This window comes from Gopherus evgoodei, chromosome 18 (genome assembly GCF_007399415.2).
Source record: "Gopherus evgoodei ecotype Sinaloan lineage chromosome 18, rGopEvg1_v1.p, whole genome shotgun sequence".
Classification (NCBI taxonomy): domain Eukaryota; kingdom Metazoa; phylum Chordata; order Testudines; family Testudinidae; genus Gopherus; species Gopherus evgoodei.
Genome location: NC_044339.1, coordinates 21,143,052 through 21,169,847, shown reverse-complemented (window position 1 = coordinate 21,169,847; position 26,796 = coordinate 21,143,052). Strand labels below are relative to the sequence as shown.

Genomic DNA, 26,796 nt, shown 5'->3' with positions numbered 1-26,796 from the left:
AAACTTTTATCAGTGATCTTGTGTTTTCTTCCAGGTCATCAATAAAAGTGTTAAATAGCGTAGGGCCAGGAACCAATCCCTGTGGGATCCCACTGGAAACATGCCCATTCAGTAGTGATTCCCCATTTACAGTTACATTAACACCTATCCGTGGGCCAATTGTTAATTCATTTGATGTGCGCCCTGTTAACTTTATATCATGTAGTTTTTAATCAAAATGTCCTGGTACTAAGTCAAATACCTTACAGAAGTTTGTTACATCAACACTATCACCTTTATCTGCCAAACTTATAATTGCATCAGAAAAATATATCAAGCTAGTGTGACATGGTCTGTTTTCTATAAGCCTATGTTGCTTTTAAATTAATTACATAACCTAATGTAAAGAAGGGTAAACTTCCTTCAGTTTAGCTTAATTCATGTTCAGAGTCAATTAAAAGCTAAAAGGAATTAGTGTTTACGTGGGTTTATTGTGGTTTAATTTATCTACTTCAAATTTTGTACTTTTAGTTAATTCTGAATAACTTTCCTGGCTGTCTCTGTGTAGACATGCCTGAGATGTTGTCATAACTCTGCCTATCTTTGTATTACAATATAATTTCTACAGGTTCTTAATCACTCTCAAATACAATATAAAGTTTTCACCTCTTACTATATCCTTCAACAATTTTTGCCCAGCTATAGTGTCTTGTAGCACTAATCACTGCTGTGTATACTCTGAGGCCATAAGTCACTTCTATGAAAAGTAATAACTACAAGTTTTTAAGAGGCCTCTCATGACTAAGGGAAACACTGTCTAGAATTGCTAGCTAGAGACTTCCTGTGGGTGTTGCTGATTATTTGTCTCTGACTTTAACTGGAGCAGTCTCATCTTAGCCAGCTAATGTAATTGAATGACTTCTTAATTACTGTGTTAGCCCTGCCCCTCTTCCCTCCAGGCTAAGAGGACCTATTTCCTAGAACTGGAAGGGATCCTGAAAGGTCATTGAGTCCAGCCCCCTGCCTCCACTAGCAGGACCAAGTACTGATTTTTGCCCCAGATTCCTAAGTGGCCCCCTCCAGGATCAAACTCACAACCCTGGGTTTAATAGACTAATGCTCAAACCAGTGAACTATCCCTCAGGCTGAGAGGAGGCAGCTAGCTAGCTACTTCAGGGCAGGCCCTGCTCTGCTGGTGAATCAGTCCTTGCAGGAGGGGGCTCTGCTCCTGATTGTGGCCTGTAGAGACTAATAAAGTGTAAACAAGTAAACCTACAAATGATAACAAAATACATGACTACAAACAAGCATCCAGCAACCCTTCTCAGCTCCAGCAAAGCCTCCTTTGGAAACATCTTCCTAGTGTCTCCCCAGCCTTCACTTAGTGCACCAGCCCAGAGCGTGTTAGGTGGGGCAGAGGGAGAAGGTGCTCCTTACAGTATGTCCTAGTCACCAAATCTTAGCTCTGGCAACTCAAGGGCTCTGCAGTTCCTGAACCTGCCTGAACTTGGAGCTGTTTGGCTAGATGCCAATAGAGCTGCCCCATGGGGCTTGATCCTGCAATCTAATCCGTGGGTGTGGATCTTTGCACTGCTATTGACTTCATGGGGGCTCCAGGTGGGCATGAGTCTACCTGGATGACTCCAGCTATAGGCTCAGAGTCTGACTGCATGCCCCTCTTCTGTTTAATCATGGGAGCTATGCAGCTCCTAGGCTGCATCTGAATGGGGCCCCTTTTTCTGAAAGATGTACAGCAACTTGATCTGCCCCCCTGCACTTCCAAAATACCTCTCCTCTGGAGGCAACTAGCTTCTGTAGGAATACTGATCCTATATAGCACTTCAAAGTTTGTGTTTCATCTTGGTAGACTTCAAAGTAACTTTCCTCTGGTGAAGATTTCAGATAAACTGTTTGACATACAGCCCAGTTCTACAATAGGAAGGTGGAAGAAGAAACTAGAGATGATTAAACTGATCAGTTTGAACTTTGCTGATGAGGGAATGTTGAGTGACTGGCTTTGTTGCTAGCCTTTTTCCAATTAGCTATTGGTATATTGAATTTCCATAAACTGGTGACATCATGTCATTTTAAGACTCTGCTGCTTTCCTCGAAAGTGGCCTCAAGATTTGGATTTTTGTTTTTGCAGCGAGGGGGTGTAGTCAGACATAGTGTGTCTGTGGTAAAACTGTGAATATTTGTTTAAGTTGCTGATTTGTGAGCCTTTTCCAAACTGGTGCTTTCTAGGATGGTCTGATTGAAACCTGATTGGACTAACTTGTTGGCCACGAGGTCTGCCTTGCACCTGATTTGTCTGAAGGCCTTGGAGGGAGGTGCTGCAAGGGAAGTTTGCAAACTGTAAGAATCAAGGGTAAGGCCAAGAAGCCTTTTTAGTCAACACCTGAGAGAGATTCTGGAATCTGTCTCCAAGACTGATCTCCTTGCAGAGAGGAAGTCATGACATGAATGAGCCATGCCAGCCTGTGACCCATCTCTCCCTGCACCGGAGGGACGCCCTCTCACAAGAAACACTGTGCCAGCAGAACACCAGCATCTCACTCCTTGGCTGCAGTTCCATCTCCTACTCTCCATGTCCAGGAACCTGCGAGAGCTGAAGAGGCTGAATTCTGTTATCTTCATCTTTTCCCCTTTGCTGTCACTTCCAGACCCTAGAATTAAAAGGTTGTGTGCATGCCTGTGTGTGACACCATCCCTAAAATCCACACCAGGCAAGCACCTGAAAGTGTGTCTAGGGCTTTTAAAAACTTGAATATTGTCTCCTAAGGGAACTTATTAAAGTGTGTTCTGTGTCTAAATGTCCTGAGACTTGATGTTATCTGTCTGCTTAATGAGTTGTGAAACTTCTCTTTATCAAACATGTTCTGTGGGTCTATATTATAATATTGGATGGTGGGGGGATAGGAGGGCAATGTTAGCCGTCACGCAAAATAAAGTCTAAGAAGAAAGCTTCATAATTCTTTGGTCTTGTGGGTCAGACGTTAGAGGGTTTGGTTTCCTCGTTAAGATTTTTAACCATTCATATTATATATTTGGTAACATTCTTTAGTTGGGGTCTATAACCAAATAGCAGCAACCACAGAAGACGCCTTCCTAGAATTTCTATAAGGACTGATGACTTTTAGCATTAATTTGGCTTAGTTCTGGTACTGGAGTGGAATTTAACTTGGTGATTTGATAGTTGTATTGCTTTATTCTCTGATGTTAGAGATGCTTTATTCATTTCATTAAGTGTTTTAATAAAAGTGACATTGACTCACATTTTTTTCTTTAAGCAACTTTCGTCTGTCATCTTTGCTCTAAAAGCCTGACCAGCTCCCCCAACTGGTCTCTTGCTCCCACAGACAGCTGGTCATGCATGCACAGAGCAGGCTGCCTTAGCAGTGGGCTTGGAGAATCTCAGAAATCAGAGTGGCACTGAATGAACGCTGGCTGAGACGAGTTAGACAGAGGCCTGGCAGGGTTTGATATAAACGTCAATTTCAGCTCCCACGCTGAAATGGATGAAAAAATTCATTGGTAACAGTCAGCATGAGTGCAGCCTCTGTCACGAGGGAGTCTCCTTCAGCCCTGTTGTCAGTGCTGGGAACCCTCTGTAGCCCTGCTGTGAGCTCTGCCTAACCCCAGCTCTGACCCCACCCCTTTCATTTTTTTGCAACTGTAAAAATTTTTGTATTGGAAAAATTAAAATAATCAATTGCCCCCCCCCCCAAAAAAGGGGTTCTGCCGAGCCTAGTTATACAGCACTAACGGGCCGCCTGGCCTGTAGCTGAGCCTTTTTTAACACAGGTTCTGGTGTAGCATGAGTCTTTCTCTCATGGGAGATGGAGGCCTGCATTTGGACCCAGGTTGCTGTATGCAGATGACACTAATAATTTAAGTACAGACAAAACTGCTGTGGTAGGAATGAAGGTCTTGGATGATTTAGTTGGGGATTGGCTTTGAGCAGGGGGTTGGACTAGATGACCTCCTGAGGTCCCTTCCAATCCTGAGATTCTGTGATTCTGGATCTCCTTACCGCAAGGCAGGACAGGCTCTGAGGTTGGCAATAGGAATTAGCTAGTAACTCCTAGGTGACTGAGCTTGCTCTTGGAGGTGGAGAGAGTTCAGTTTCACAATTCTAAGATCCAGACTTTCTGTGGGTGCCTTAATCTTAGGATACCCCGTTTGAGACCTAGGATCTGACTTCCAGAGGTGCTGAGCATCCACAATTCCAGCTGGGTCCCATGTTAGTTGCAGGCTTGCAGCACCTCTGAAAAGTTAGTCTCCATTTTAGCACCCACAGTCAGTGGGTGTTTTAGTTTGGCCAAATAAAAATATTGTCAGTTCTACAAAATCCTTTTCCTTTCCTGAGTTGCCAGCAGGTGGCACTGCAGCCCCTCACTTTGCTCATGGAATAGGGCTTTTTGAGCAAAACCAGAGCAATGAATTCTATTCCTCTCTACATGTGCCTGCTCCAGGAAGGCTCCTGAGGCTGGCTGGATGGCTTATTGTATAAATTGTGGCAACTTAAACCCCCTGAATAGTAAAGCAAAATGACTCTTCTCTGTTCCCCTGACTGGCTCAATGGGGGTAGGCTTCTGTGTTCCTCTGTCTCTCTAAGCACCTTGATTTCCCTGGCTTGTTTAGTTTCCATGCTCTGCGATTAGAAGAACCCCTTCTAGCCCCTTGCAGATCATAAGGGTTTAAGTGTATTTACACTTTCCAGCTCTCTGGTAAACATGTAGCATGCAGGCATCGTCTCTTAAACATATGTTTACTTACGTTACATTGGGCACCTGTTCGCACCGTTAGTTCTTTCTCTTATAAAAATATTGATAACTCAGTGGCAAAACAAAACTTGAGTTGTGTGCACAGAGTCCACGAATTTTATTTAATCTCTTCATTCAGCAGCCACCAAATTCAGTCCAACTGTAAATTTTAGGTCAAAGCTAGTTCTGAGCCAGAATTAAAAAACAAAAACCAAATGCAGAAAAACAATCCCCCTAACTAAACAAGGAATGTTTGGCAGAGTCCCAGGACAGTGAACATTTTTATTTTTGTGTTTAATGAGTGAAAGGATTAACCTAAATCAAACATTTCTACTGGACTGAGATACCATTTGCCAAGATTGAACCAGGACTGATTTTATATTTTGGCTGTGTTCTAAAGGGTTGGAATATGCCAGAACCAAGATAATGATGGGAGATCAGATTAAGTCTGGAATTCAGGTGGAGTCTCTCTCATAGTGGGAAGTCTGGTTCAATTAAACAGAGGGTCTCTTGCCCCCACTCCCAATTCCAATACTGGTTGTCAGTCTGCATTGATGAAGTGCAGAGAGCCCTTAGCAGCACTGTGGATGGTGCAGGACTTTGTAAAGAGCTCCTAGTTAGTTGTTATCCTAACTTAATATGGTGTGTGGTGAAGGTGGAGTGACAAGCTTCTGCCTTTCAGAGGTATTCCAGGCTCTTACTCTGCCATTGGGTCTAGCTGGCGTTACGATTCTGGGTTCGGTGCACTAGACACTGTCTCACCATGATTTGTCTGCACTTTGTAGGAGCACTGTGTGGCTGCGCTGGCCCGTGTGGAGCGTACAGACTTCCTCTCGCCCATGTGCATAGGCGAAGTGGCTCACGTGAGTGCGGAAATCACTTACACCTCCAAACATTCCGTGGAAGTTCAAGTCAACGTGCTCTCTGAAAACATCCTCACAGGTAACTTCTGATGCTGCCATGTTCCGTTTGCTTCATGCTCTCCCAAGGAATGAACAAACTTCCCCAAAGTAGATTAATTGTCAGGAGTCTTGCTCTTGCCTTATGGGGCCCTAGGAGCCTGATTTCCAGCTCTGTACTGAGGTACCTTTAAAAAAATCTCTTCTCTGTTTCACATCTGCAAAGCCAATTAAAAACGATGGGCACTCCCCAGCTCCTTCTGTCTGTCTACCAATCAGCAGCTGAATACTGGATGGCTGTGTGGGTTTTCCATCTGTCTGACAACATCCTTCTCTGATAATCTGTCGTCGTTGGTAGTAATCTACCAGTCCCATTCAGGTGGTATGGACTCTCCCTTGCTGCACTTGGAACACTGTGATGAGATGTGATACGCCAGTCCCAAGCAGCTCACCCTGGGGAGGGGATCCTGGAGCAAGGGGAACCTAGGTAATGAAACTGGAGACTAACAGGCAAAGGCTGAATGGCCTGGTAAGGAAGGTCTTGGACAGTAATGAACAGCTAAGTTAACCTTCTCTAACCGGGATCGGCTCTCTAGAGAAGTCTGGCGGGATAGCTTGTGGCAGTCTGTGCTCGGGTGCTCTGGGAAAGGTGAACTCCCCTTTCGGAGGTGAGGGCCATTGTGCAGTAGCTGCCTTCTGATTTGCCTCTACCTGGAAACTGTGCAATGATAATTACAGAGCTGGTTTCCAGGTGGTTGGGCCAGTTCAGCGAAGAGCGAAAGGGCAGTTTTGACTTGTTCAGCGTTTCTGGACAATACCCAGGCAGACTCTTGCTAGGATCCGTGTAACCTTCGTGTCATCGCTACGAGTTCTGCACTGAGGCCTCCTGAGCAGTTCCCAGAACTCACCAGTCAGGGTTTCCTAGGTGCTTCAGTCCATGTTTGCAGGAGGGGAGCAATCACATAAACCCAGTTCTTCCTCCTTTGAGTGCTCTCAGCACTCTGGCACTGGTGCCAAGCTATTCCCTAGGTGATAGGTTTTTCCTTTACTTATGGCCAGTGTGGAATCTGTATGGGCTGTGAAGCAATTTAAATAGGGGTCTGTGGCAAGCTCCATATTCCCATTGGTGGCTTCCCTTCCTCCTCTCTCTGGCTCTCTGTGATCTCCTTACGGGGTGTGGAAATATGTGTAAAAGGTTCTGATAAGGACCTGCCTACACTATATATACACCTCAGGAGGTTTGGTAAATATGTAGTTGTCCTCTGACTTAGTTACAACATGATGCCAAGCAGTAGCATAGTTGGAACCTTAACCATGTCTTGTAGCCAAGCTAACGTCTTGGAACTATCCATGGTTCCAGCAGTGTCGCTGTCCAGTGATAACTTCTGCCATTGCCTCTGCAATCTCCTCAAGTTTCAGAATGAAGATGCTTGAGCTAACACAGGCATATTTTGTGTGAGCAATCCTAGTGGTAAACTAGCCCCAAGACGGAATGACTTCTATGTTCTTGTGCTAGTGTAGTCCATGGGGAAAGCTCTGTAACCAGTATTAAGTTTTTTCTGGCTCATGTTTTCCTGGGAAAGGCTCCAACCTATCTTCAGTGGTAAGGAAGAACTAGGATGTAGCATGACAGTAGCAGTGTGCTGTAGGGTCATCCTGAGCCTATTCTTGTTAGCTAGGTTGCCAGTGATACTGACACAATCTAAGACTATAGCTAGCAGATAACTAGATAAAAGCCTAGAAGACAAGGTGGTTTGCAGTCTTGTAACCATGTAGGTCTCAGGATATTAGAGACACAAGGGCCAGACCTGGGACCTGAACAAGAGCTCTGGGTAGCTCAAAAGCTTCTCTTTTCACCAACAAAAGTTGTCCAATAAAAGCTATTCTCCCCCCCCCCCCCCACACCTCTCTCTCTAGAAGGCAGGGTGGCAGTTCTGCTGTAATGTCAGCATTATACTTCTGAATGACAGTTAAGACTTAGTGCTGTGTCTATGAAGAAAGACGTGCCATGCAAGTCAGGCCCCTTTGGTTGTGTGGGCTGTGAAGTAACCGAATACATGATTTTACAACTGTAAGGAGAATATTACGGTGTCTCTAGTTGTACAGATGGGCTTTACAGTGAGTTACTCTGGCAGAACATGCTGGCCATGTGGCAAGAATAACATGGCTGATGAAGTCAGCTTGGGACTTCAAGCTAGAGCAGGGTGGGAGGGGAGCAGTGCTTTACAAAACCCTGAACTCTGAAGAAAGCCTTCTTTTACTGTAAAAGTGATTGGAGTGTGGCTTTATTGTCTTCTCCCTCTTGCCTGGTTCAGGTGTAGTGATCTCTTGGGTTTTGAATACCTGTTTCTTGCTTTTTTTCCTGGTAGTAAGAATTTTCTCCTCATTGGTGGAGAAGGAAGCTTTCTTTGTTTCTCTTTCTAAGCCTGCCTGACTTGCAGTAGGGGCACAGTGGGGGGTGATACCTGTGCTTTGCAAGTCAGGGCTAGACAGACAAATTTGCTTGACGTATTTAAATGTAGTTTGATGCTACATAAAGAGCATCTAGCAATCCGTGTCTATGTAACCATTAGGGAAGTGCCCGTTCAGGCTAAGCCAAGTGTGTGAACATCAGACACGTTTTCTGGGCTGCTGAAATTGTCAGAACTCCACTTGGCTCTAGTTGCAGTTGTTTTCTCAGTGCAGTGATGTTTAAATGCGTAGTCACAAAAGACGACTGCAGTTCAATGTGGGGCTGTTATTTTCTTTAGAATTTACTGTTCCTTTGAAGAAAGCAGTCCCGCATGGTGGTGTGCTCTTAGTGTTCAGCTTGTGTGTCTAATTAGACCTCTTGAGAGTTGATAGCATACGCAGTAAATATTTAGTTTTACATTTTAATAGTGATGAGAGGAGGATGGGCAGGAAAAATTACTGCCATCTATGCTGTGTGTCAATGACAGTGTGTGATTTCTCACCACCTCTAAGTTGCCCTGGCATCTGATCTGCTATCTGCATCAGCATGTTTGGTCTGCATTAGGTTTGGAGTAGGTACCACGTCCCTTCTTTGTGTTGCGCTCAATGCTCTTGGAACTCAAACAATCGCTGTATGTTGATTTTAAATTTGTAGGCAGGGTTGTTCTGATTTATTAGAAGAAATACTAATTCTGCAGACTCGGCTGCAGCATCACGCTTTAGTTAATCAGGATGGTGTCTTTAGCTTAACAGGATGAACCTTTGGCTGTGGTTTGAGCTGAATATTCTCTTCCCAGGCAGTAGTAACCATGGTAACGCATTTTCATCTTCCCACATGGCAACTGCAGGAGGTTGTGATGGCTGTATGCATAAGCTTTTTATATTTCTCTTAAACTGGTGTTTGCGTTGACATAGGCACAACACTCCTTTTGTCAGAATCTCTCGGCAGTGGTGCTACAGACCTGGCATCTTTGCACTCTGAGAAGTGACTTTTTTATAATTGATTCCAAGATTTCTGTTAATCTTAATCTGTTTGTACGTGTGCGCTCTGGAATGTTCCAGTGTGCTCTGGTAAAGTCCTACAGGTCTCTTTCCAATATAGAAGAATGAGGGGAAAACGCAACAATTTTCAAACCCAAATGTCAGAATCTCCTCATACCAGCCAACTGTTGAAGGCTCCTTCACACTCAAAGCTTCTGGGGAAAACTATTAAAATGAGCAGAGCTTGTGGCTGATTATGTCCTTCCTGCCTTGTCACTTGCCGCACCTGGCTGGCAGTAGATGGGCACTCTTATCTGTTCTAACGTTACCTTGGAAACTCTCCGCCTTCAGCTGGTGCTGCACAGTGCAGTGCCCAGAATCCCCACCGAAAGCTGCAACCCTGAAGACATGCCCTAAAGCAGGGTGGCTGGGTGGGGAGGAGCTCAGCAGGGGAGGAACTCCTGCATTCTGTCTAAAACTACAGTTTGTTTACATGGAACACATGTTCCTGGGAAACTGCTGACTCTTGCATGTACATTGGGGATTCTGAATGGCCTGACATGAAGTGTTGCTGGTTCAGGTGAGATCTCTTAGCTTTCTAACCCTCAGTGTTGGCCTGACCCTGGCTGTTAATGGAATGAATGAATGGGGGCGGGGAATAAGGGGAGTGAAGAGAGCAGCCTGGCTGTGAAGGCTCTGGCTGGCCTGCTGGGCACAGGTACAACCAACGCTTGTCTGCTGCTTTCTTGAAAACTTGCTGCCTCTTGGCGTTCTCGCTGGAATGCTGGTGATCTCGGTACAGTTCGCAATGGACAACAGCCCAGTTTGCAAACTACAGTCGATAACTGAGCTGAAATAGCAGCACGGCTGTGTGGATTTGGGTGTGTGCTAGCAAGAAGGCCCAATGGGGGTGACTACCCCTTCATCCCAGTATAGGGCTACGGGAAGGGAAAAATTGCAATCCCCATTGGGCTCCCCCTGTGGCTAGACATAGTAACTCCATTTGGAAGGGCGTGTCTTCCTGTTCTCACTTTCCTTTCGTCTTGATCATTGCCATAGTTTGGTGTCTGACTAATCCACCCCCAGCCCTGTCTCTTGGAGCCACCCCCTCTTCCCAGAACCGTGATTTAGCATCAGTTCTGTTGTTGCAGCCCCCACACTTCTCTAGAAGGTGGATACTTATTCTAGTGAATTTTTTCAGAGATGTGCGTTGTACTTGTGTCAGGGTGAAAAAAAAAATCCTGTAAAGTAAATTTTGCAATTAGATACAATGACTTTAGACTGACAATTTAAAGGAGCGGTTTGTCAGCAAAATGTGACTTTAAAAACAATGTTTCGCCCCTAGGTTTCATCATCTTGTGACTTCAAACTGCAAAAATATTTAAATCTCTGGTTTTGCATGAGGAAACTAGTGGAAATTGCAAGTAGGCCTAAGCTGTTGATAACAAATAGATTAGATTTGACATCATTTGATTGTAAAAGAAGCCAAGTACTAAACTTAAAAACTGCGTCAAAAGGTTGTCAAATCATTTCCATTTTTAAACAAGTTTTTTTGGCAAACAAATGGCTACTCAATCTTGTAATGTGAACAGTTGTGGAGAACAAACTCTAGTGTTGGATCTGAGCTTGGTGGGAGTTGATGCAATGTTCTGTTTGAGTAACAGGTCTGGAGGCAATGGTCTAACTCTTGAGCAGAGCAGAAATTTTTTATTCTAATTGCAGCGCTTAAAGGGAGCAACTAGATGAAATAAATCTTGTTTGTATAATACCCTTTGTCTCCTCTTGCCTCTTGTAGCACTGAGGCTGAGCCTGCGTGAGGGTTGGGAGGCTAATCTGAGCAGATATTGTTAGCTGACACCTTTCGTTAATGTCATACCTTCCAGACCCGTGCAAACCTATCAGTCCCTCCAGTGAAAGAGATTAAGAGAAACTAATGGTGGTTTTCCCTCTGTAAATGTTAACCTATGGATTTTTGTGTCTGTGATGCAGCATATTAGAGCATCTTGTTATCCAGTTCATGGCTTGTCCCCTTCCCTTGTGCCTGTAGTGGCACGCTGTGGGATTGTGTTCCACCTGTATAGTCAGTTCCCTGGTCTTGTGCTGCCTTCATATTGCAAGTCATTCAGAAGCCTCTCAGCATCTTTTATATTGAGAGGGGTTTCTTGCTCCATTGCTCAATGGATTGCAAAGTAACATGTTCACTGACGCAGGCTGAGCAGAGTGAAAAGCATTTGAAAAACCTACCCTTTATATCACCACTGCTGCAGTTTGTCTGCGCTACCCAGGAGTGTAAAAACTTAGTTGCTCGCTTTCACCTTCTGTTTTTCCTGTTCTGTCACAGTGCTGCCATCTGGGAGGTACCGAGAATGCTTACATCCAAACATCAAACTATTGCTAGGGAAAATTTTTGAAACCTCTTATAAATACTAAATTTTTTATTATTGTAGCCATCATTTAGGGCCTAAGCTAGCAGGTCCTGAATGTGTTTTCATATACTGCTCACCTGGACCCTAACTAGTATACATCTTAAAAGGAGCTGAAGAGCCTCATGAGAGGTGTTCTAGGATGACAGGATATTACTGCTAAGGAACAATTTGTGCAGGTTAGTTCAATAGTCTTGAATAGGCTCCCCTTCCATTGAGTCTAAGACCGTGTCTACACTGCACTTTCTCTGAAAATTTCCCACTGGTTCCACTGCCACTGGACAGCCCTACGATAGGATCTCCAGCATAGACAAGGCACTGCTGTTCCTACTGGTGTATTTAACTCTGCTCATTGCAAGGCTAGATGATCTGGTTCAGGGAAGAAAGCTGCCTGCCCCCGATGCCTCATGTACGCCAGCACTACCATTGGTATTAATGCCGTGGTACTCCAGGAAAAGCTGTGTCTGGGCTATCTACACTGAAGCTAACAGTCCATAGTAATAACCCATAGCTCTGTAAATGAGCCACTGGCCTTGATGCTTGTTGACTTGCAGTATGTGGAACAGTCGTGAAACCTTACCTTTATTGATTGTATTGATATTTAAGTGATTTCGCCGTGCTGTGAATGTGATGTAAAATTTCAGGCTAAAGTTACTAGAGCAACTCTTCACTCATCTTAATACACTTTGGCTATTTCACCTGATGCTTTGAAACAATGAAATGCTACCATAAGTACTGGTCAAATAAACCCTATAGCACTTGTTTCCTTCACAGTTGGAGTGATTTGTGCCTCAGTAGCCCTGAAGTCAGCAAGTGCTGTTTTTTTGAAGAATAGACTGGGCAGCAGGAAGGTCCAGGATGATTTTGGTGCTAGCTTGGAACTCAGGAGACTCAGTTTAAGTTCCTCCCTTCACCGCAGACTTCCTGTGTGATCTTGGTCAAGTCATTTAGCCTCTCTGTGCCTCAGTTCCCCATCTGTGCAATGGGAATAAATGGCACTTCCAGGCCTCAGAGATGGTGGATAAATGCTTTAAAGACTGAGGCATTCAGAAATGATAGTGAAGGCCACACACCTAAAATAGGAGACTTGCCTTTTATGCAGTAAAGGTCTCTTCCTGCTTGCTGTCCCAGAGATTTGCATCCAAAAGCAGAATTTGTGTAACAAATTTGGTTAGCTCAATAGTCTGCCCTTTTTTCCAGTGGCTTCATTCATGCAAGAGCATCATGATGAGGAACAATTTTGCTTTGACGTTTGCCTAGAGTATCCATAGCAGTAGCTTTGAAAGCCCCATCTGTCTCCCTGATTTACTTAATGCCCTTGTTTTGGAAGTAGACCTAGCTATGCAATCTCAAAGTACAGTTCTTCGGTAGGAGAGACCAGTCACTAAAAGCACAGTTGGGCAGAAGATTCCTTCACGCAGCAGCAGAGACTCGGGCATCGAGCCACCTGTGAAGCTGCTGCTGCTGCTCAAGGAGCACTGAGACCACCCATAGAAGGCAGGTGTAAAAACAGGTCTGGCAATGACAAGACACCATTGAGTCTCCGTGCGTATCGTGGTAACCACCTCAGCAGCACCTGCAGGGAAAAGCAGCAGTAAGCCAGGTTCTGCCCAAGAACAGCAGCAGCTTAATGGCAAGAGCATCACTAACTTTAAGAAAAACAGGTCGACGTGGCGGAGTGTACAAGGGGCAGCAGCTGTTGGCCCAAAGAAAACCCTGGCTAAGAAGGGGAGCTGCTGCAGCATGCTTGACTGAGTACATTGCTCTAGTTGTTAAACCATGTAGTGGAAGAGAGGGTTGGGAGACGTTTTGGAGACTTGGCATGGTGAATGTTACAGCTCAACTGACCTTCATGCGTACCTGCATCCAGCTTCTGAAAGAACCTGAGTGTCTTGGCTATCCCTGTAGGCATTTCATTTTCACGGGGCTTGGAGGTCAGCATGGCTGCTCTTGGCAATGGCAATTCATGCCCACTCCTTTGCAGAAAATATTCATTTGAACCTATAGGCATGCCTCTCCCTAACAATCTCCTCATCTACAAATTGTCAGCTAATAAATACCATGCAAAGAAGGAGAACCTGCTCCCCTGCCTCTCACCTGCAGCACTAACCATACCAGGATTTTCCATTTTGCTAGTCAGTTCGGACACATGCCTTTATACTGAGCACAGCCAGCTTCGCAACAGTGATATTAAATATCAAAATATTAAACGTATATGATGTGATTGGGGGAGAATTGCAGCTCTTGACACTTAACATACTCCTTGAATTACGGTTCTTCTGATCATTTTTATTAAAGAATGGGGAAAAATTGTAATGAACTTGTTTTGCATAATTTAGTGCACATTGTTCAGAGGCATGTAAAGGGTCTGCTCGTGTGGTTGCCATGGTAACCACCTTGTCAGGATGGTTTTAGTTGGGTGTAACAGTGAATCTTATTCCCAAAAGCCTGTTGTCAGATCCACTCTCAGTCAAAGTGCAGCAGAAAGGTTTTCCATCTTATTTGCCTGTAGTTGAAAAATGGTGCAGAATTGTAGCTAAATGCAACATTTCTATTAGTGACAGGAAGTTTATATGCAGTCCTAGCAGGACCTGGCCTAATGAATGTGATTTGGCAGCATCTGTTCAAGCTCAGTGGGTTTTTACCTGTATTTTGCTCTTGTGTGAGTAGCCTGCTTTCATGGCAGATCTGCTCAGTGGGTGAAACCAGGCCCTGGGATCTGCAGGGAAAGGCTCCTAGTGCCCAGAAAGGTTTGGAGGAAGCCAAGCCCATGTTTGAAAGAGGCTTGTAAGGTGAGCCTGGGAGTCTGGGTACCCTCTTCTTCTTTACTGGGGATGCTTGTTGAAACTCCCACTCTTTTTTTTAGGGAGATGTCTTTCAGGGGACTAGAGAGGCAGTTACCTAGTGTTGACTTGGACTAGTCTCCAGGCTACAGGGACAGGCTTATTGGTTGCAGGCATTAAAAGAATAGTCGGCAGCAACCGTTATGGTGAAAGTCCATGTTTGTAGGGAAAGTAAGGAGAGGGTGTGCCTGGAAGTCTGATTGTCGGTGCTTAGAGCACCCACCCAGACACTGCTTCGCTGCCCGGTCCTATTGCATATTCTTTTGTGTCTGACTCCGGAGCTCCCTTCCCATGTCCCCCATTACCTACAAATGCCTAAACTTCATTGGTTTATAACAATGAGCCGTGTGGGGCAGTTTGGTGTGGCAGGGGGGCTAGCTGCACTGCTACGGATGTGCTTCCCAAAATCCCAGCACCCATACTGATGCTGGAAGACTGGAGTTTGCCCCTTCAAATTTCAGACAGATGAGACCCTCTCTCTAGTATAGAAATGACTGACACTTGAGCTTGTCGGCTGAGATCCCCACCTGGGAATCTGCATTTGCAATTCATTGCTTGCTCCACTGTGAAGAAGAGATGATGTAGGGTCCCATGCTGCATGAGGAGGCCACAATGCTACAGATTCTAGATGTGTGCTTTCCTCTGCAGTTTGCCTGACACGCCACAAACTCTCCGGTCTTATAACATGCAGAACTTGCTGCTGGGAATGTTGGAAGGAGATGGCCCAGCTAGCTTCAGCAGGACTAGTGTAGATGGGCCTCACCTATTTCCGACTTAAAGATCTGTCAGCCCAGGATCAGTCACCATCCCTGGCTGGCTTGTTAATGGCTGTGTTGACAGCAGACCAGTGCATGTGACTGAATGCCCAGACCAGAGGTGAATTACTGTTCATTTATCTAAGAGCTCTGTCTTTGCTGAACAGTTTGCTTGCACCATAGATGCTAGTCTCGGAGCTTGATGGCCTCAGAGTCACTGATGGGTTTGACTTGTGGAAATACTTAGACATAAAATAATCCCGGCAGAAGGAATTCCATGTTTTGTTATATAGAGGTTTTCGGCAAGATATTTGGAGTTTTTAAATTCAATGTCAGAGATAATTTGGCTCTGAAAACATGACTTTGGTTTTTTTTTGTTTTTTTTGAAGAACGCAAGAGCTCATCTGGTCTGCTTTTACATCTGCTTTGTGTAGCCTTCCACCAGCTAATCTTGTACCTGTATATATTGTGTTTAGATGCTTCTCCAAAGGTTGGAGGCATTAAACCATGAGTTTTTAGAAATTGTGCAAAATAAACATTAAACACATTCTTTCACCTCCACAGTGGTTTCAGGTACAGGGCACATTCTAAGCCTTATAAACCTTCAGCAGAAGCTAGTGAATCCTGCAGCACTTGATAAAATCCATCTCCTGTGCGTTATACTGGATGCTTGTTTCAGCTAATTAAATGCTATTGATTGCTAGAAATAAATCTGCTTTTAAAAAGGTCACTGTGCTAGCAGGTCAAAGTGCCACTTAGCAGTAACATTGCAGTCAGAGGGCCTGTGTCACTCAAACAGCCTGCTGCACGTATACATTAAGGACAAAGCACTAACTGTCTGTAGGGCTGCTACGGAAGGTTCAGGCATTGCTGGTGTGATAGCCTCCTGCCCGTCTCTTGCCGAATGCAGCAGTTGGCGCACCACATTTCTGACAGTCCTAGAATTCCCCCGTCTGACCCAATGTGGTGTAACAGAGTGACTGGGGGTCAGAACACAGCATGTGCTAATGTTGTACTAGAGCCTGTTGATCCTCAGTCTCAAGCCATGACAGTGTCACTTACTAGTATGCAGCTCAAACATGACAGGCACCATAGATGTCTGCTGTAGCAAATGTTCCATGCTTACAGGCCACAAGCAAAAACATGGTGGTTCTTTGCCATTGTTCAGCTCTTTTCTCATGCTGGCACATGTTCTCTAGACTAGAGAAGTCTGCTCAAGCCCATTCCCTGGTCACAGAGGGGCCCCCAGACCTCAGTGATGCCGTCCCTATGTATTCCTATAGAATGAGCATGGGGAAGGGAAGGCATGAAGCTGTGTGGAGAAAGGCCCTTGGCCTTGGGAGGCTTAATTAATGGTTTATACATTCTCCAGGCTCTTTGGAGCATCTCCAAGAAATTAGCTGCTGTATCAGGGCTTCTTGCTTTTGTTACTGATCCTCAGCAGTGTAGCTTTCCTTGTACAGAATGTATGCTCTGAAAGTGCTACACAGGTTTTACTGTCACTTGTTTCCAATGTGTCTGTATTTAATTAACACAGTTTTTGCTCTCTTTTTTTAAGGTGCTAAGAGGGTGACTAATTGGGCGACTCTGTGGTATGTGCCTCTTTCGCTAAAGAACGTGGACAAAGTCCTTGAAGTTCCTCCTATTCAGGTAACGACATAGATGTTAGCTCAGAAGAAGTGTGTGTATGCGTTTGCAGAGATTTGGAGTAGGGTGTATTGTATTCTAGTGCCTTAACGTTCATTTTTTTACATGAAAAGTTGACATGTCTATCTCCAGGCCAGTCAGAGCAGGTGCAGCATCAGAGTAACACTAGCTTTGCCATTAAGATGTCCCATTTCAGGGGTGTGGGCAGTTTTGTGTGTTCTCCCTCCCCCCCTTGAGGAAAAGATGCTCTGACTAATGTAAATATCCTCATCACCTTTTTGACTGTACTGAAGCCGTGATCTCGGGAAATACTGCACCACAGAAAATGAACCTCCTTATTCCATAGCTCAGTGGGACGTAACCAGTTAATGCAAGAGAGCACGGCAAAAATTACGCTATTGAAGTCTCTCCCTTCTCCTTTAAGTGGGAGAACTGACAGACTTGGCTTTGCAGAAGGAGAGGATGTTGCTTTTCAGGACTCAGCCTGGCTGTTTCCAGAAGGATCTGTAGATGCTTAGAGGCAACAAACTGTATTTTTGAGCTCTGTTTTCACAAGATACAGCGACCAAGATACGTAGACAGGGAAATGATTCAGTACCTGTGTACAACCCACAAAAAGGCTGGTACTAAATTTACTGGATAAAATAGCTGTGCTTTGAAGAGCAACAAAATGACTATAGAAGAACTCTTTGGCTTTCAAGTAATTAAAGTGCAGGGATGAAAGAGAAGAGTCTGTATTTTGGTGTCAGTGACAAATCCTTAGGGATAAGGATGTAAAAATAAATGACAGACTCACCATAAACTCTCCTTCTAAATAAACGTATGTTCAGGGAAATGCTTTGTACAACCATGTGTGCGCTAGAAAATCTAGCTGGTCTAGACTAATCACCTGCTAAGTGTCCTTGTGTAACGGGGTTCACTCACCACAGTGGTGCCTCCTCCTGGCTGTCTTGGGAATTAGCTCTGTGCCCTCTTCAGGTGGCGTCTTGCTGTCATCACTCCTGCTCTAGAACCCACGTCTCTCCAAGGACTGCAGCGTCCTTTTCAGCAACACAGCCCTCCGTCTATGCCACGCACTGTGCTCCCCACTTCTGGTGGATCTGCAGTCTGCTGTTCAGCCACTTCCCTTAGTGGCTACTGCAGCAAATTGCCTGGTCACTTCCTTGTAGCCCTAGCATCCTCTTTGCCCTTGCCTCAGGGCCTCTGCCTGCAAACCCCAGCAACCAGCCAGGAGCGCTCTCATTCCCCCTGGGCCTGCTCACAGCACTGCTCTGTCCAGGTTGCTGGCAGTTTCCTCAGCCCTCCAGAGACAGTCCTTCCTCCCCAGGCTCCCAGCAGAGAACTGAACTCTGCCCTGCAGCTCCCTTTTTGTATGGGCCTGCTTGGTTCTGATTGGCTGCTTGCTTCAGCCCTTCTCTGATTGGTTGCCTTCTGCAAAGCCTCCCTAGGGCTCTGTTAACTCCTCAGAGCTCAGTGTGGGGCAGGCACGCCATCACAACATAAAATACTTTGTCAAGTTAGAATTAGCTTTTCACCCCATCCATGTGTCCTGTAATTCTCCTCCTACAATCAGAGTTCTAACATGTATGCAGTCCTCTAAAATATCTTTTGGTTGGCCCCTTCTAGTGTAAAATCAATAAATAAATAAAACCCCAATCAGATATATCACTGAGTGACCAAAATGTCAGGTTTGAAATACCTGTGTTCTCTGGAGCTACAGGTTTTCAGGACGGTTTTCCACCGCTCTTGAGCTCTTCTGTGTCAAAGCGTTGACTTTTTTTGCTCAGTATTGTGACTTGAGGCCTGAACCAATTTGGCCTGCTTGAGTCAGTGAGAGTCTTTGACTTCAATGGGAGTTGGATCAGGCTCTTGGTGAGGAATTTAGGTAGGTTCTTAAAGGTTAAGAATAGCAGGAAAAAACTGGAAGGTGAGACTAAAGAAAAGATATGTGGAAAACAGGTGGAACTGTCTAGTGAAATTGCAGGATACCTCAAAGGTGAGATTTATGGGCCAATAATGGTGGAAGTCTTTTATATTCACTGGTGAATACCACATGTAGTGAACCACTTACTTCTACATGTGAAGTGACCTTTCCTTTGTGGTGGTGGTTCTTACCTTTTGCTTTCTGATAGCATGAGACCTCTCTCCTTCCAGTCCCGAAGGAATTATGCACACTAGTGTTGTCATAAATTATGAAACAATCATTAGTTTACTTTCAAATGATCTTCCATGTTTTGGCACATCAGACACCTTGACACAAACTCATTGGTTGCCTGACAGACTCTTAAGGGACCTGTGAACACCAACACAGCACAGCGATTGGCTCTGCCAACATAGTCATTGGAGTTGCTCTACTTCTGAGTGCATCAGATTTGCATTGCCAAGAGAGGTGACAGTTAATCCTGTTAATGAGCTGCTCCCTCTGGTCTGCTCCACCTCTAAGATTTTTTTCTGTATGTGTTACAGGAAAATTCCTGTGACAGAATGAATTGAGAGTCTAAAGCAGGATATTTTTGTTCTTTACTCAGCAATTGTTTGCTTCAGACTTTGGGTAGCATATTCTCTCTCTCTCTCTTTCTCTCTCCCCCCCGCCCCTTTACTCAGATGTCTCCTTCCAAGAACTCTTGAGAATTCCCCTGCCAATATGTTGGTGAAAAATTATTTCATCTGGGCAGGAAAGAGGATTCATGTTCCTTTTAACTGGAAAAGATTTGTTGAGCATGGAGCTGTGATCTCAGTTACATCTCTCACACCTAACACATCTCTTCCTTTCTGCCTCCAAATCGGAATAAGTTACTGATATTTGACTTTTCTTCCAGAGTACTGAGGACTTGAGTCAGTTCCCCAAACATCCTCTCCTCTTACCTTGTCTGAAAGGACTTTAAAATCCCACTCCTTCTGTGACCTTTTATGCAGTTTGTCAAGTTCAGTCTTTGGTCATTTTAGAGGGTTTCAAAAACCCATTGTAACTTGTCATGAAGAGCATTTGCTCGTGCAGAATCTTAAGTGTACAAAGAAAATCCATGGAAAGATTCCACTCAGTTTGGAATCTTAAATTGGGTCATGAAACTCATCTTTGAGTAGAAGAATGATCAGAGCCCAAATAACAATTTGAAACAAGAGGTTGATGCCTCATTTAGATGATAAATGAGGTTTCATCATTACACCATCCAAACTTAATTGAGTTCTTTATAGATGCGCCTCTGGGGTCTGAATGAGCTGACTGATGCGTCTTGGTTTTGACTGAGTTAATATAATGTACTAAAGTCTCCAGTAAAAGCCATTGTTGTGTCTGATAATGGATGTGCTACTGCCAGCAAAATGTCAATTAGGGCACTAGGTTACCTTTCACGTATTCCCCTCACATGTATAACTATGCACTCCAAATCAAAATGGCAGGGAACAATCTGTCTACCTAGTACTTAAACTCTCCTTACTGTGAGAAGCTGCTGTTGTCTAAGCTGTGTTCTCTTCAGGACTGGTACTGATATAATTTTGCTCAATTTATTTATTGTTTGGGTTTTTTGGGTGGGCAAGAGAGGCAGGGAGACCGTGTGGAAAATTTTAACCTAAAAGGTGACTGCTTCAGGAAGTTGTGTGTGGAAAGTGGCTTGTAAGAGAATACCCTGAAGTGTGGCAGGTGTTGTTCGATACCCTCTCCAATATGGCTTGGGCTGGGACTTGACTCCTTCAGGAGTGCTCAGCACCATGTTTAACTCCACCATGTTCTCCTTTCTGAGTTCTAGTCTTGTGATGTGATTAATGCTCATTGACTCACCAAAGATACCAGGCTTCTCTATAGCCGTTGCTAACGTGTAATTTATGGAGAAAGTTACACTTCGCTCTGTTCTGAGCATGTCTCTAAAAATGCCATGCTAAATTCACTAGCCATAGGGCAAAGTCCTCTCTAGTGGCTTTCTGGTGTGTGCTGACCAAAGTTATCTGCACACCTGAACCGTGAGTACACTGCATTGAATTTGAACTAATAGGTTCCTGTTGTGCTGCACGTCTTCCATATGAACAGTGGGCAATCAGACTTCCAACTGGAGAGAGGCGATTCTCTTCGGACAGAAGATTTTACACATCTTGCTTCTGTTGGGCTCTAGACTGGCATCTGTAGGACCTGTTTGCTGGAAATGATGGAGATAAAAGTTGATCTTGTAGGCGACCTAGCCCAGTCCTCAGGATAAGTGCAGGAATTCCTCTGTCCAGGGCATCCAGAATTTGCCCTAGTGACGATTACTGTACATAGGCAACTTGGTAGGAGCCAGAGAACTGCCCCTCATATTAGCATTGAGCAAGTTCAGCTACCTGCATCTCAACTATGGAGGCATGTTTTTTCTGATCAAGATCAAGTGCTGCATAACAGGACCTGTACTGCACAATGCAGATTGTTTGAAACTGGTTACTGAACCTAGTGCTGGTGGAATGCAGGGGCCACCAACACTTCTTCACTAACCTACTCGGTTAGATAGTATGTAAATTTCCATTGGAAAGTTTCTAATCTTGTTGTTGTGATACTCTAGTTCCACCCACCACTCAATGGCTGAGGCTTGGCACCAGTTTCCTGCTGGTGTCAAAATGAGAAGCACTTCTCTGTCTGGACACTGTTTAAATATTAAACCCTTCTTACTGTTAACTCATTATTGATACATCATAAGACTTGCAGGGGCTTTCTTCCATGCTGGGAACGGCAAATGGCACTCTTCTTCAAGATGACTGCCACCATTAGGGAGCTGAAAGAGTTTTGGAAAGCTAGTTCAGTTAGAACGCTGTGCTAAATGGTTGTACCTCTCTTTGGAGTCTTCACTGGGTTTCTCCAGCACTCCCAAGCAGAAAACACCTAATAAGACCATTCTGCTGCCCTCTTGTAAGCAAGCACTGACTTTGTTTGATAGAGCAGTGTCATGAGGCAATACGATTTTGCTGAAAGGATGATCATGCACTGATTAAAAGTAGCTTTGCACTTTACTGGGGAAACAGAATTATAGGAAGAAAACTAGGTAGACAGCACTAGGACAACAGACTGAATATATTCATGTGTATCCTCTAGTCTTCCTACAACCCCCCTCCAGTCTTCAGGCAAACAATACTTTTGCCTGTGTGGCTTTTAAAAGCTTTGTTCAACTTTTCCCTGGGGAGAGAATTCAATAACTCCTGAGCAACAGTTATTAAAATAGTAAAGGGGAAGAAAACTCTTTGACTTAGGTTTAGCCTTAGAACCCAAACAAAGTTATAATGAAAGGGGTATTGGAATGAAGCTAATTACATTGGAGTTAGTCAGTATAGTTACTCGAATAGCTTCTTATGGGGAAGGGGCTTCTCCCTGGACTAATCTGTTTTGCTGGAGGTAATAACCAGAAATTATAAGATTTAACTGATACTTCTGCGTTGTTGGAAAGAATAATATGCAGTGATAGGGGATTGTTCTTTAAAAACACACACTTACACTTCTTTTGGGGACCTGTTCTTAGTAACTGAAATGGACAAAGAATTCTAGTTGCTGAAGCTGGAGTGGGCAGAGCTAGACTTGTTAACCTTGGAAATGGTCAGAATCTTACGTTTTCAGGTAAGTGCCAGAAAGTCCAGTCATATAATGCAGAGACATTTCCGCTGGCCCCACTGCGCTTAGTAGACCACCTAGTTGTTCTGTACAACGTGTTGAGGAGCACAGCAGCTGTGCGGCAGTGTATGCCACACCTGGCATTGAGAGCCATACTGAAAGCAGGGAAGCACTTGTCCCCTTGTGTGGTTGGCTGTGAACAGAAGCCATTTTAGTTTTAATAGGACTTTGCCCCCATGGAGCACTGGGACAGGCAACTCTGTTTGAAATGGCTGTAATGAGCTCCCAACTGTGAGCGATAGCTACTGATCCTGTTCCTTTGTCACAAAGAATGATTGACTAGGTGGCTAGTGCAGGTCAGTAGCTGGGCAAATGGGGGCATGTGCAGAAAGGGAGGGAGTCTTGTCATCCCAATAGACTGAGTGTACAGTCTAGCAAGCCATCACTCCAGTGTCAGGGCTACGTAGCTAACAGATGTCACTGCTTAGTATCCTCCAGGCTTTCAAGTGAAAGAGGTGAGTACATTTGGGGATAGTATTACCAAGCTAACACAGCTATTTATTATATAAAGTTGAAATGCTCTTTCCACTTTCTACAAAGGCATAGAATTCCCTTGCAAAAGACACTTTCAGCTTTTAAATCCTGCACCACCCCACAGCATCCTGATTGACGAATATTAATTTAAATAGTCCAGTTTAAATAGCTGGCATTCACCCTCGGCACAGGGACAGTGCGTTCCTTTATCTATACGCAGCCAGATACATTGTGTTGATAACAGTCACCAGGAGCCCATGTTAACCCATTTGTCTCCACAGATACCAGGAGCTGGTGGGGCAGGGGATGACAAAGGAGTAGATTTGTTTCAACTAGGAGCTACTAGGGACAATTTAGTGAGATCAATTGTAGTCTCTGAGTGAGGTTTTTGGCCTACTCTAGAGTTATCTAGAGGGGGGGAAATTCTGGTCCGTTACAGTGACCTAAATCCAATTAATTCCAGTGATTCACTAACTGCAGTGGAGTTTGTCTACATTTCCAGTGCGTGTGGCCAAGCAGGATTTGACCCAGCATTTACCTCTTATATTTCTGAAAACAAGACACTCTGGTACACGAAGCAGAATGAGATGCAGAGCAAAAAAGAACTAGATAAGTTCATGGAGGATCAGGCCGTCAATGGCTATTTGCCAGGACAGGCAGGGATGGTGTCCCTAGCTTCTGTTTGCCAGAAGCTGGGAATGGGCAACAGGGGATGGATCACTTTATGATTACCTGTTCTGTTCATTCTCTCTGGGGAACCTGGCTTTGGCCACTGTCTGAAGACAGGATTCGGGGCTAGATGGACCTTTGGTCTGGCCCAGTATGGACGTTCTTATGTTCTTAATGTCTTTAAACAACAATGGCAGCAGCTACTTCCTCTGACTCTCCCTGCAAAGCCTGGCTTGCCCGTGTCAAAGCTTAGTGGTTGGCACAGGTACAGCTACTCTGCCTGGGTATTGTAGAGTGCAGGAAAAGCCTGAGGGAATCTCTGAGGTCTGCTTTTAGGGGGATGAAAAAACATTCAGGGACAAGTCCTTCCAACAACCTTTTTTCCACCAGGACTGAGTCCTCAGAGAGTGTGCTAGGAGGCAGCTGAGGGAGTGGACTTGGAAGGAATAGCCAGCAGTGTGAATGAGGCTTCGTCTGCAGCACTCTCATTAGTGACGTGTGCTGGCTCTGCCTTGGGGAGAGAGGACCCCAGGAGAATGAGTAACCCACATGCCAGCTTCCTTGTACTAAAACAAATTGCCTGTTTCTTTGATGACTGGAGCGACATAAAAGAAACTTTGTACCACTCTGGCCCTGCCATCTGGAGCCAAAGCTTTCCGAGCAGAGCACCTGAAAGAGGGCAGCTTTCGCGTTTCCATTCAAGTCTCTGATCAACAGTGTATAATTAGCTTGGAACACCTGTCCCTTCAATATTAATTCACCACTTTATGAAGCATTGTGTCCCCCATAGGGGGATTGGGGCTTTAGCAAACTGACAGTGGAGTATCCTTGCTTCACCCAGAAAGGACAACTGTTGTGTTGATCTGTAGTTCAGCAGTTGTTCCCAGAAGTAGCCAGAGTTTAAGCCCATCTCCAGGATGTTCTCCTGTGGAATATAGATTCAGAAGCACACCAGTGTCTTGATGCAAATAGTGAGTGGGATCTTACCAAACAAGAGACGAGAAACTGTACTTCAGGGTTTAGAGTTGACAATGAAAGAATGCTTAGCAGGCTGCCCCTGGTTTGCTGCAGTAAAGAGAAGGTGTTTGGAAATAGTATCATTAGTGGAAAATCACCCCTAAAGTTCTGGTTGATAGCTCTGTCCTACACTGCAGGCACTTTCAGTCAAAACTCCACCAGAGCATTCCACTCTTTTCAACTAGCGGACATTGCAGATTGTTCTGACTTGCCCGTGCGTGTTGGGTAAAGCCTTCAAAACAAGTTGTTTGTTTCTTGTTCCAATCGAGATTTAGGAATTACTTGTAATGGGAGTTGCACATATATTTTTTTCTTTATTCTTTTTCCACTCTCACCCATTGTCCTGGATGCTGTACGCCCAAGGACTGTTTTATTTCCTCTTGTACAGGTCTGAGCCCATTATCAGTGCTTTCCAGGTTGCATTGTGTCAGAACACAAACAGGGCCTGTGTACTGATGCCTCTTCCATGTAATGCCTTTTGATAGCGCTTCTAGTTCTGTCCAGTCAGAAGCTGGTTTTCTAGCTGTAGTTGTGGGGAAAAAAACAAAAAAAAAACGATGCAATGAAGAAAATGCTTGAATGTAGCTTGAGGGATTTTACAGAGACGTTTTGCTGTTTGAAATGGATAAGTATATTTGTTCTGTACTGTAAACGCTTTGGAAAGAGTTGGAAGTAACTGTACTTGACAGGTCTATAATTAAAACTTTTATTCTCTTTCAACTTTGAAATGAAATGTCAGCAGCAAAATACTTCAGAATTTCATCATAACAGTGAATGATTCCTGAAAGGTATACTTGTCTGTTTGTAGCTACGTGCCGCTGAGAGAAGAGTTCAACAAATTTTGTTAAAAGGGCTGTCGTGCAATTTAAAAAAATAATTGTGATTAGTCAATAATAGAATACCATTTATTTAAACAGTCTTGGATGTTTTCCACATTTTCAGATGTATTGATTTCAGTTTCAACACAGAATATGAAGTGTACAATGCTCACTTTATATTTGTTATAAATATTTGCACTGTAAAAATAAAAGAAATGGTATTTTTCAATTCACCTAATACAAGTACTATAGTGCGATCTCTTTATCATGAAAGTTGAACTTACAAATGTAGAATTATGCACGAAAAAGGTTTTATTTTTGAATGCAATGTCAAACTTTAGAGCTTGCAAGTCCACTCAGTCCTACTTCTTGTTCAGCCAATTGCTCAGACAAGTATCATCAGAGGGGTAGCCATGTTAGTCTGGATCTGTAAAAGCAGCAAAGAATCCTGTGGCACCTTTATAGACTAACAGACGTTTTGGAGCATGAGCTTTCGTGGGTGAATACCCACTTCATCAGACATCTGATGAAGTGGGTATTCACCCACGAAAGCTCATGCTGCTTGCTCAGACAAGTTTGTTTATATGTGAAAGAGACATTGCTGTGCCTTCCTTTTTACTTGCCTTGATCATTTTTAGAAAAAGTACTAGTTTTATGTCACCTAAATGAAGCAAGGAAATCCATCAGTCTGAAAACCAACGAGGTATATGTACATCCAGGAGTGAATGAATTTTGTGAACAAGATGTGCATAGCCAGCTGTTACACCTCCGAGGGCAAGAAGGCCTGACAGCAAGTGGCTGATAAACACTAGAGATTCTGGCATAAAAGAGGAAATGAGTGGCTGTGCACATTACCCATTCCCCCTCTCCCCCACATGCCAATCGGGCGCTCTGCGTCTTTGGCCCTGCACTAATAGTCACTGGACAAATCTGGTTTTATGTGATAACTAGGGCAGCCAGTTATCACATAACTATGGAATCTCTCAGCATCTGGCAAAGTAATGAGGGCCGTACCTGTTCAGCTGCGGGTCCCCAGTCACGCATCCTTTACTTTTCCTCTGGGGTATCACTTGTCTTTTAGCCAAGCAATACACTGTGTGACCTGTGTGTTCTTTCCCTTCAGTATGCATGGAAAGAGCTGGAGGAGGACGGAAAGAAACGCTATGAAGAGCAAAAACTGGAACGACTGGTAACTAAACAGAGAAATGGAGACATTATCTTCCCTGTTTTCAACCCAGGTAATGCAGGCAGCCAGAGTGAGGATTTCTTAAGAAATCAGCTTGCAGAATTCTTCACACTCTCCTTCTCTCGGGCTTCCAAACCAGAAGGATAAGACCAAGTATTAACTTGGTAGAGCAAGGTCTTCACTGCACCAAAACATGAGTTCTCCACCTTGTCCGTCCCGTGATTCCGTGTTGTAACTGAACAAGGTTTTGGGCCCCATTTCTGTT

At 44.3% G+C, this 26,796-nt stretch overlaps 1 protein-coding gene across 8 annotated transcripts in view; it reads left to right on the top strand.

The window, feature by feature from the left end:
- The window catches only part of ACOT7 (acyl-CoA thioesterase 7), a 99,320-nt gene that overhangs the window by 15,368 nt on the left and 57,156 nt on the right, over nt 1-26,796 (top strand). For all 8 annotated transcript variants that reach the window (XM_030537573.1, XM_030537577.1, XM_030537571.1 and 5 more), the window contains 3 exons: nt 5,531-5,687; nt 16,656-16,747; nt 26,469-26,583. In XM_030537573.1, the coding sequence (XP_030393433.1) occupies nt 5,531-5,687; nt 16,656-16,747; nt 26,469-26,583 (364 nt within the window). The remainder of the gene's footprint in view (nt 1-5,530; nt 5,688-16,655; nt 16,748-26,468; nt 26,584-26,796) is intronic.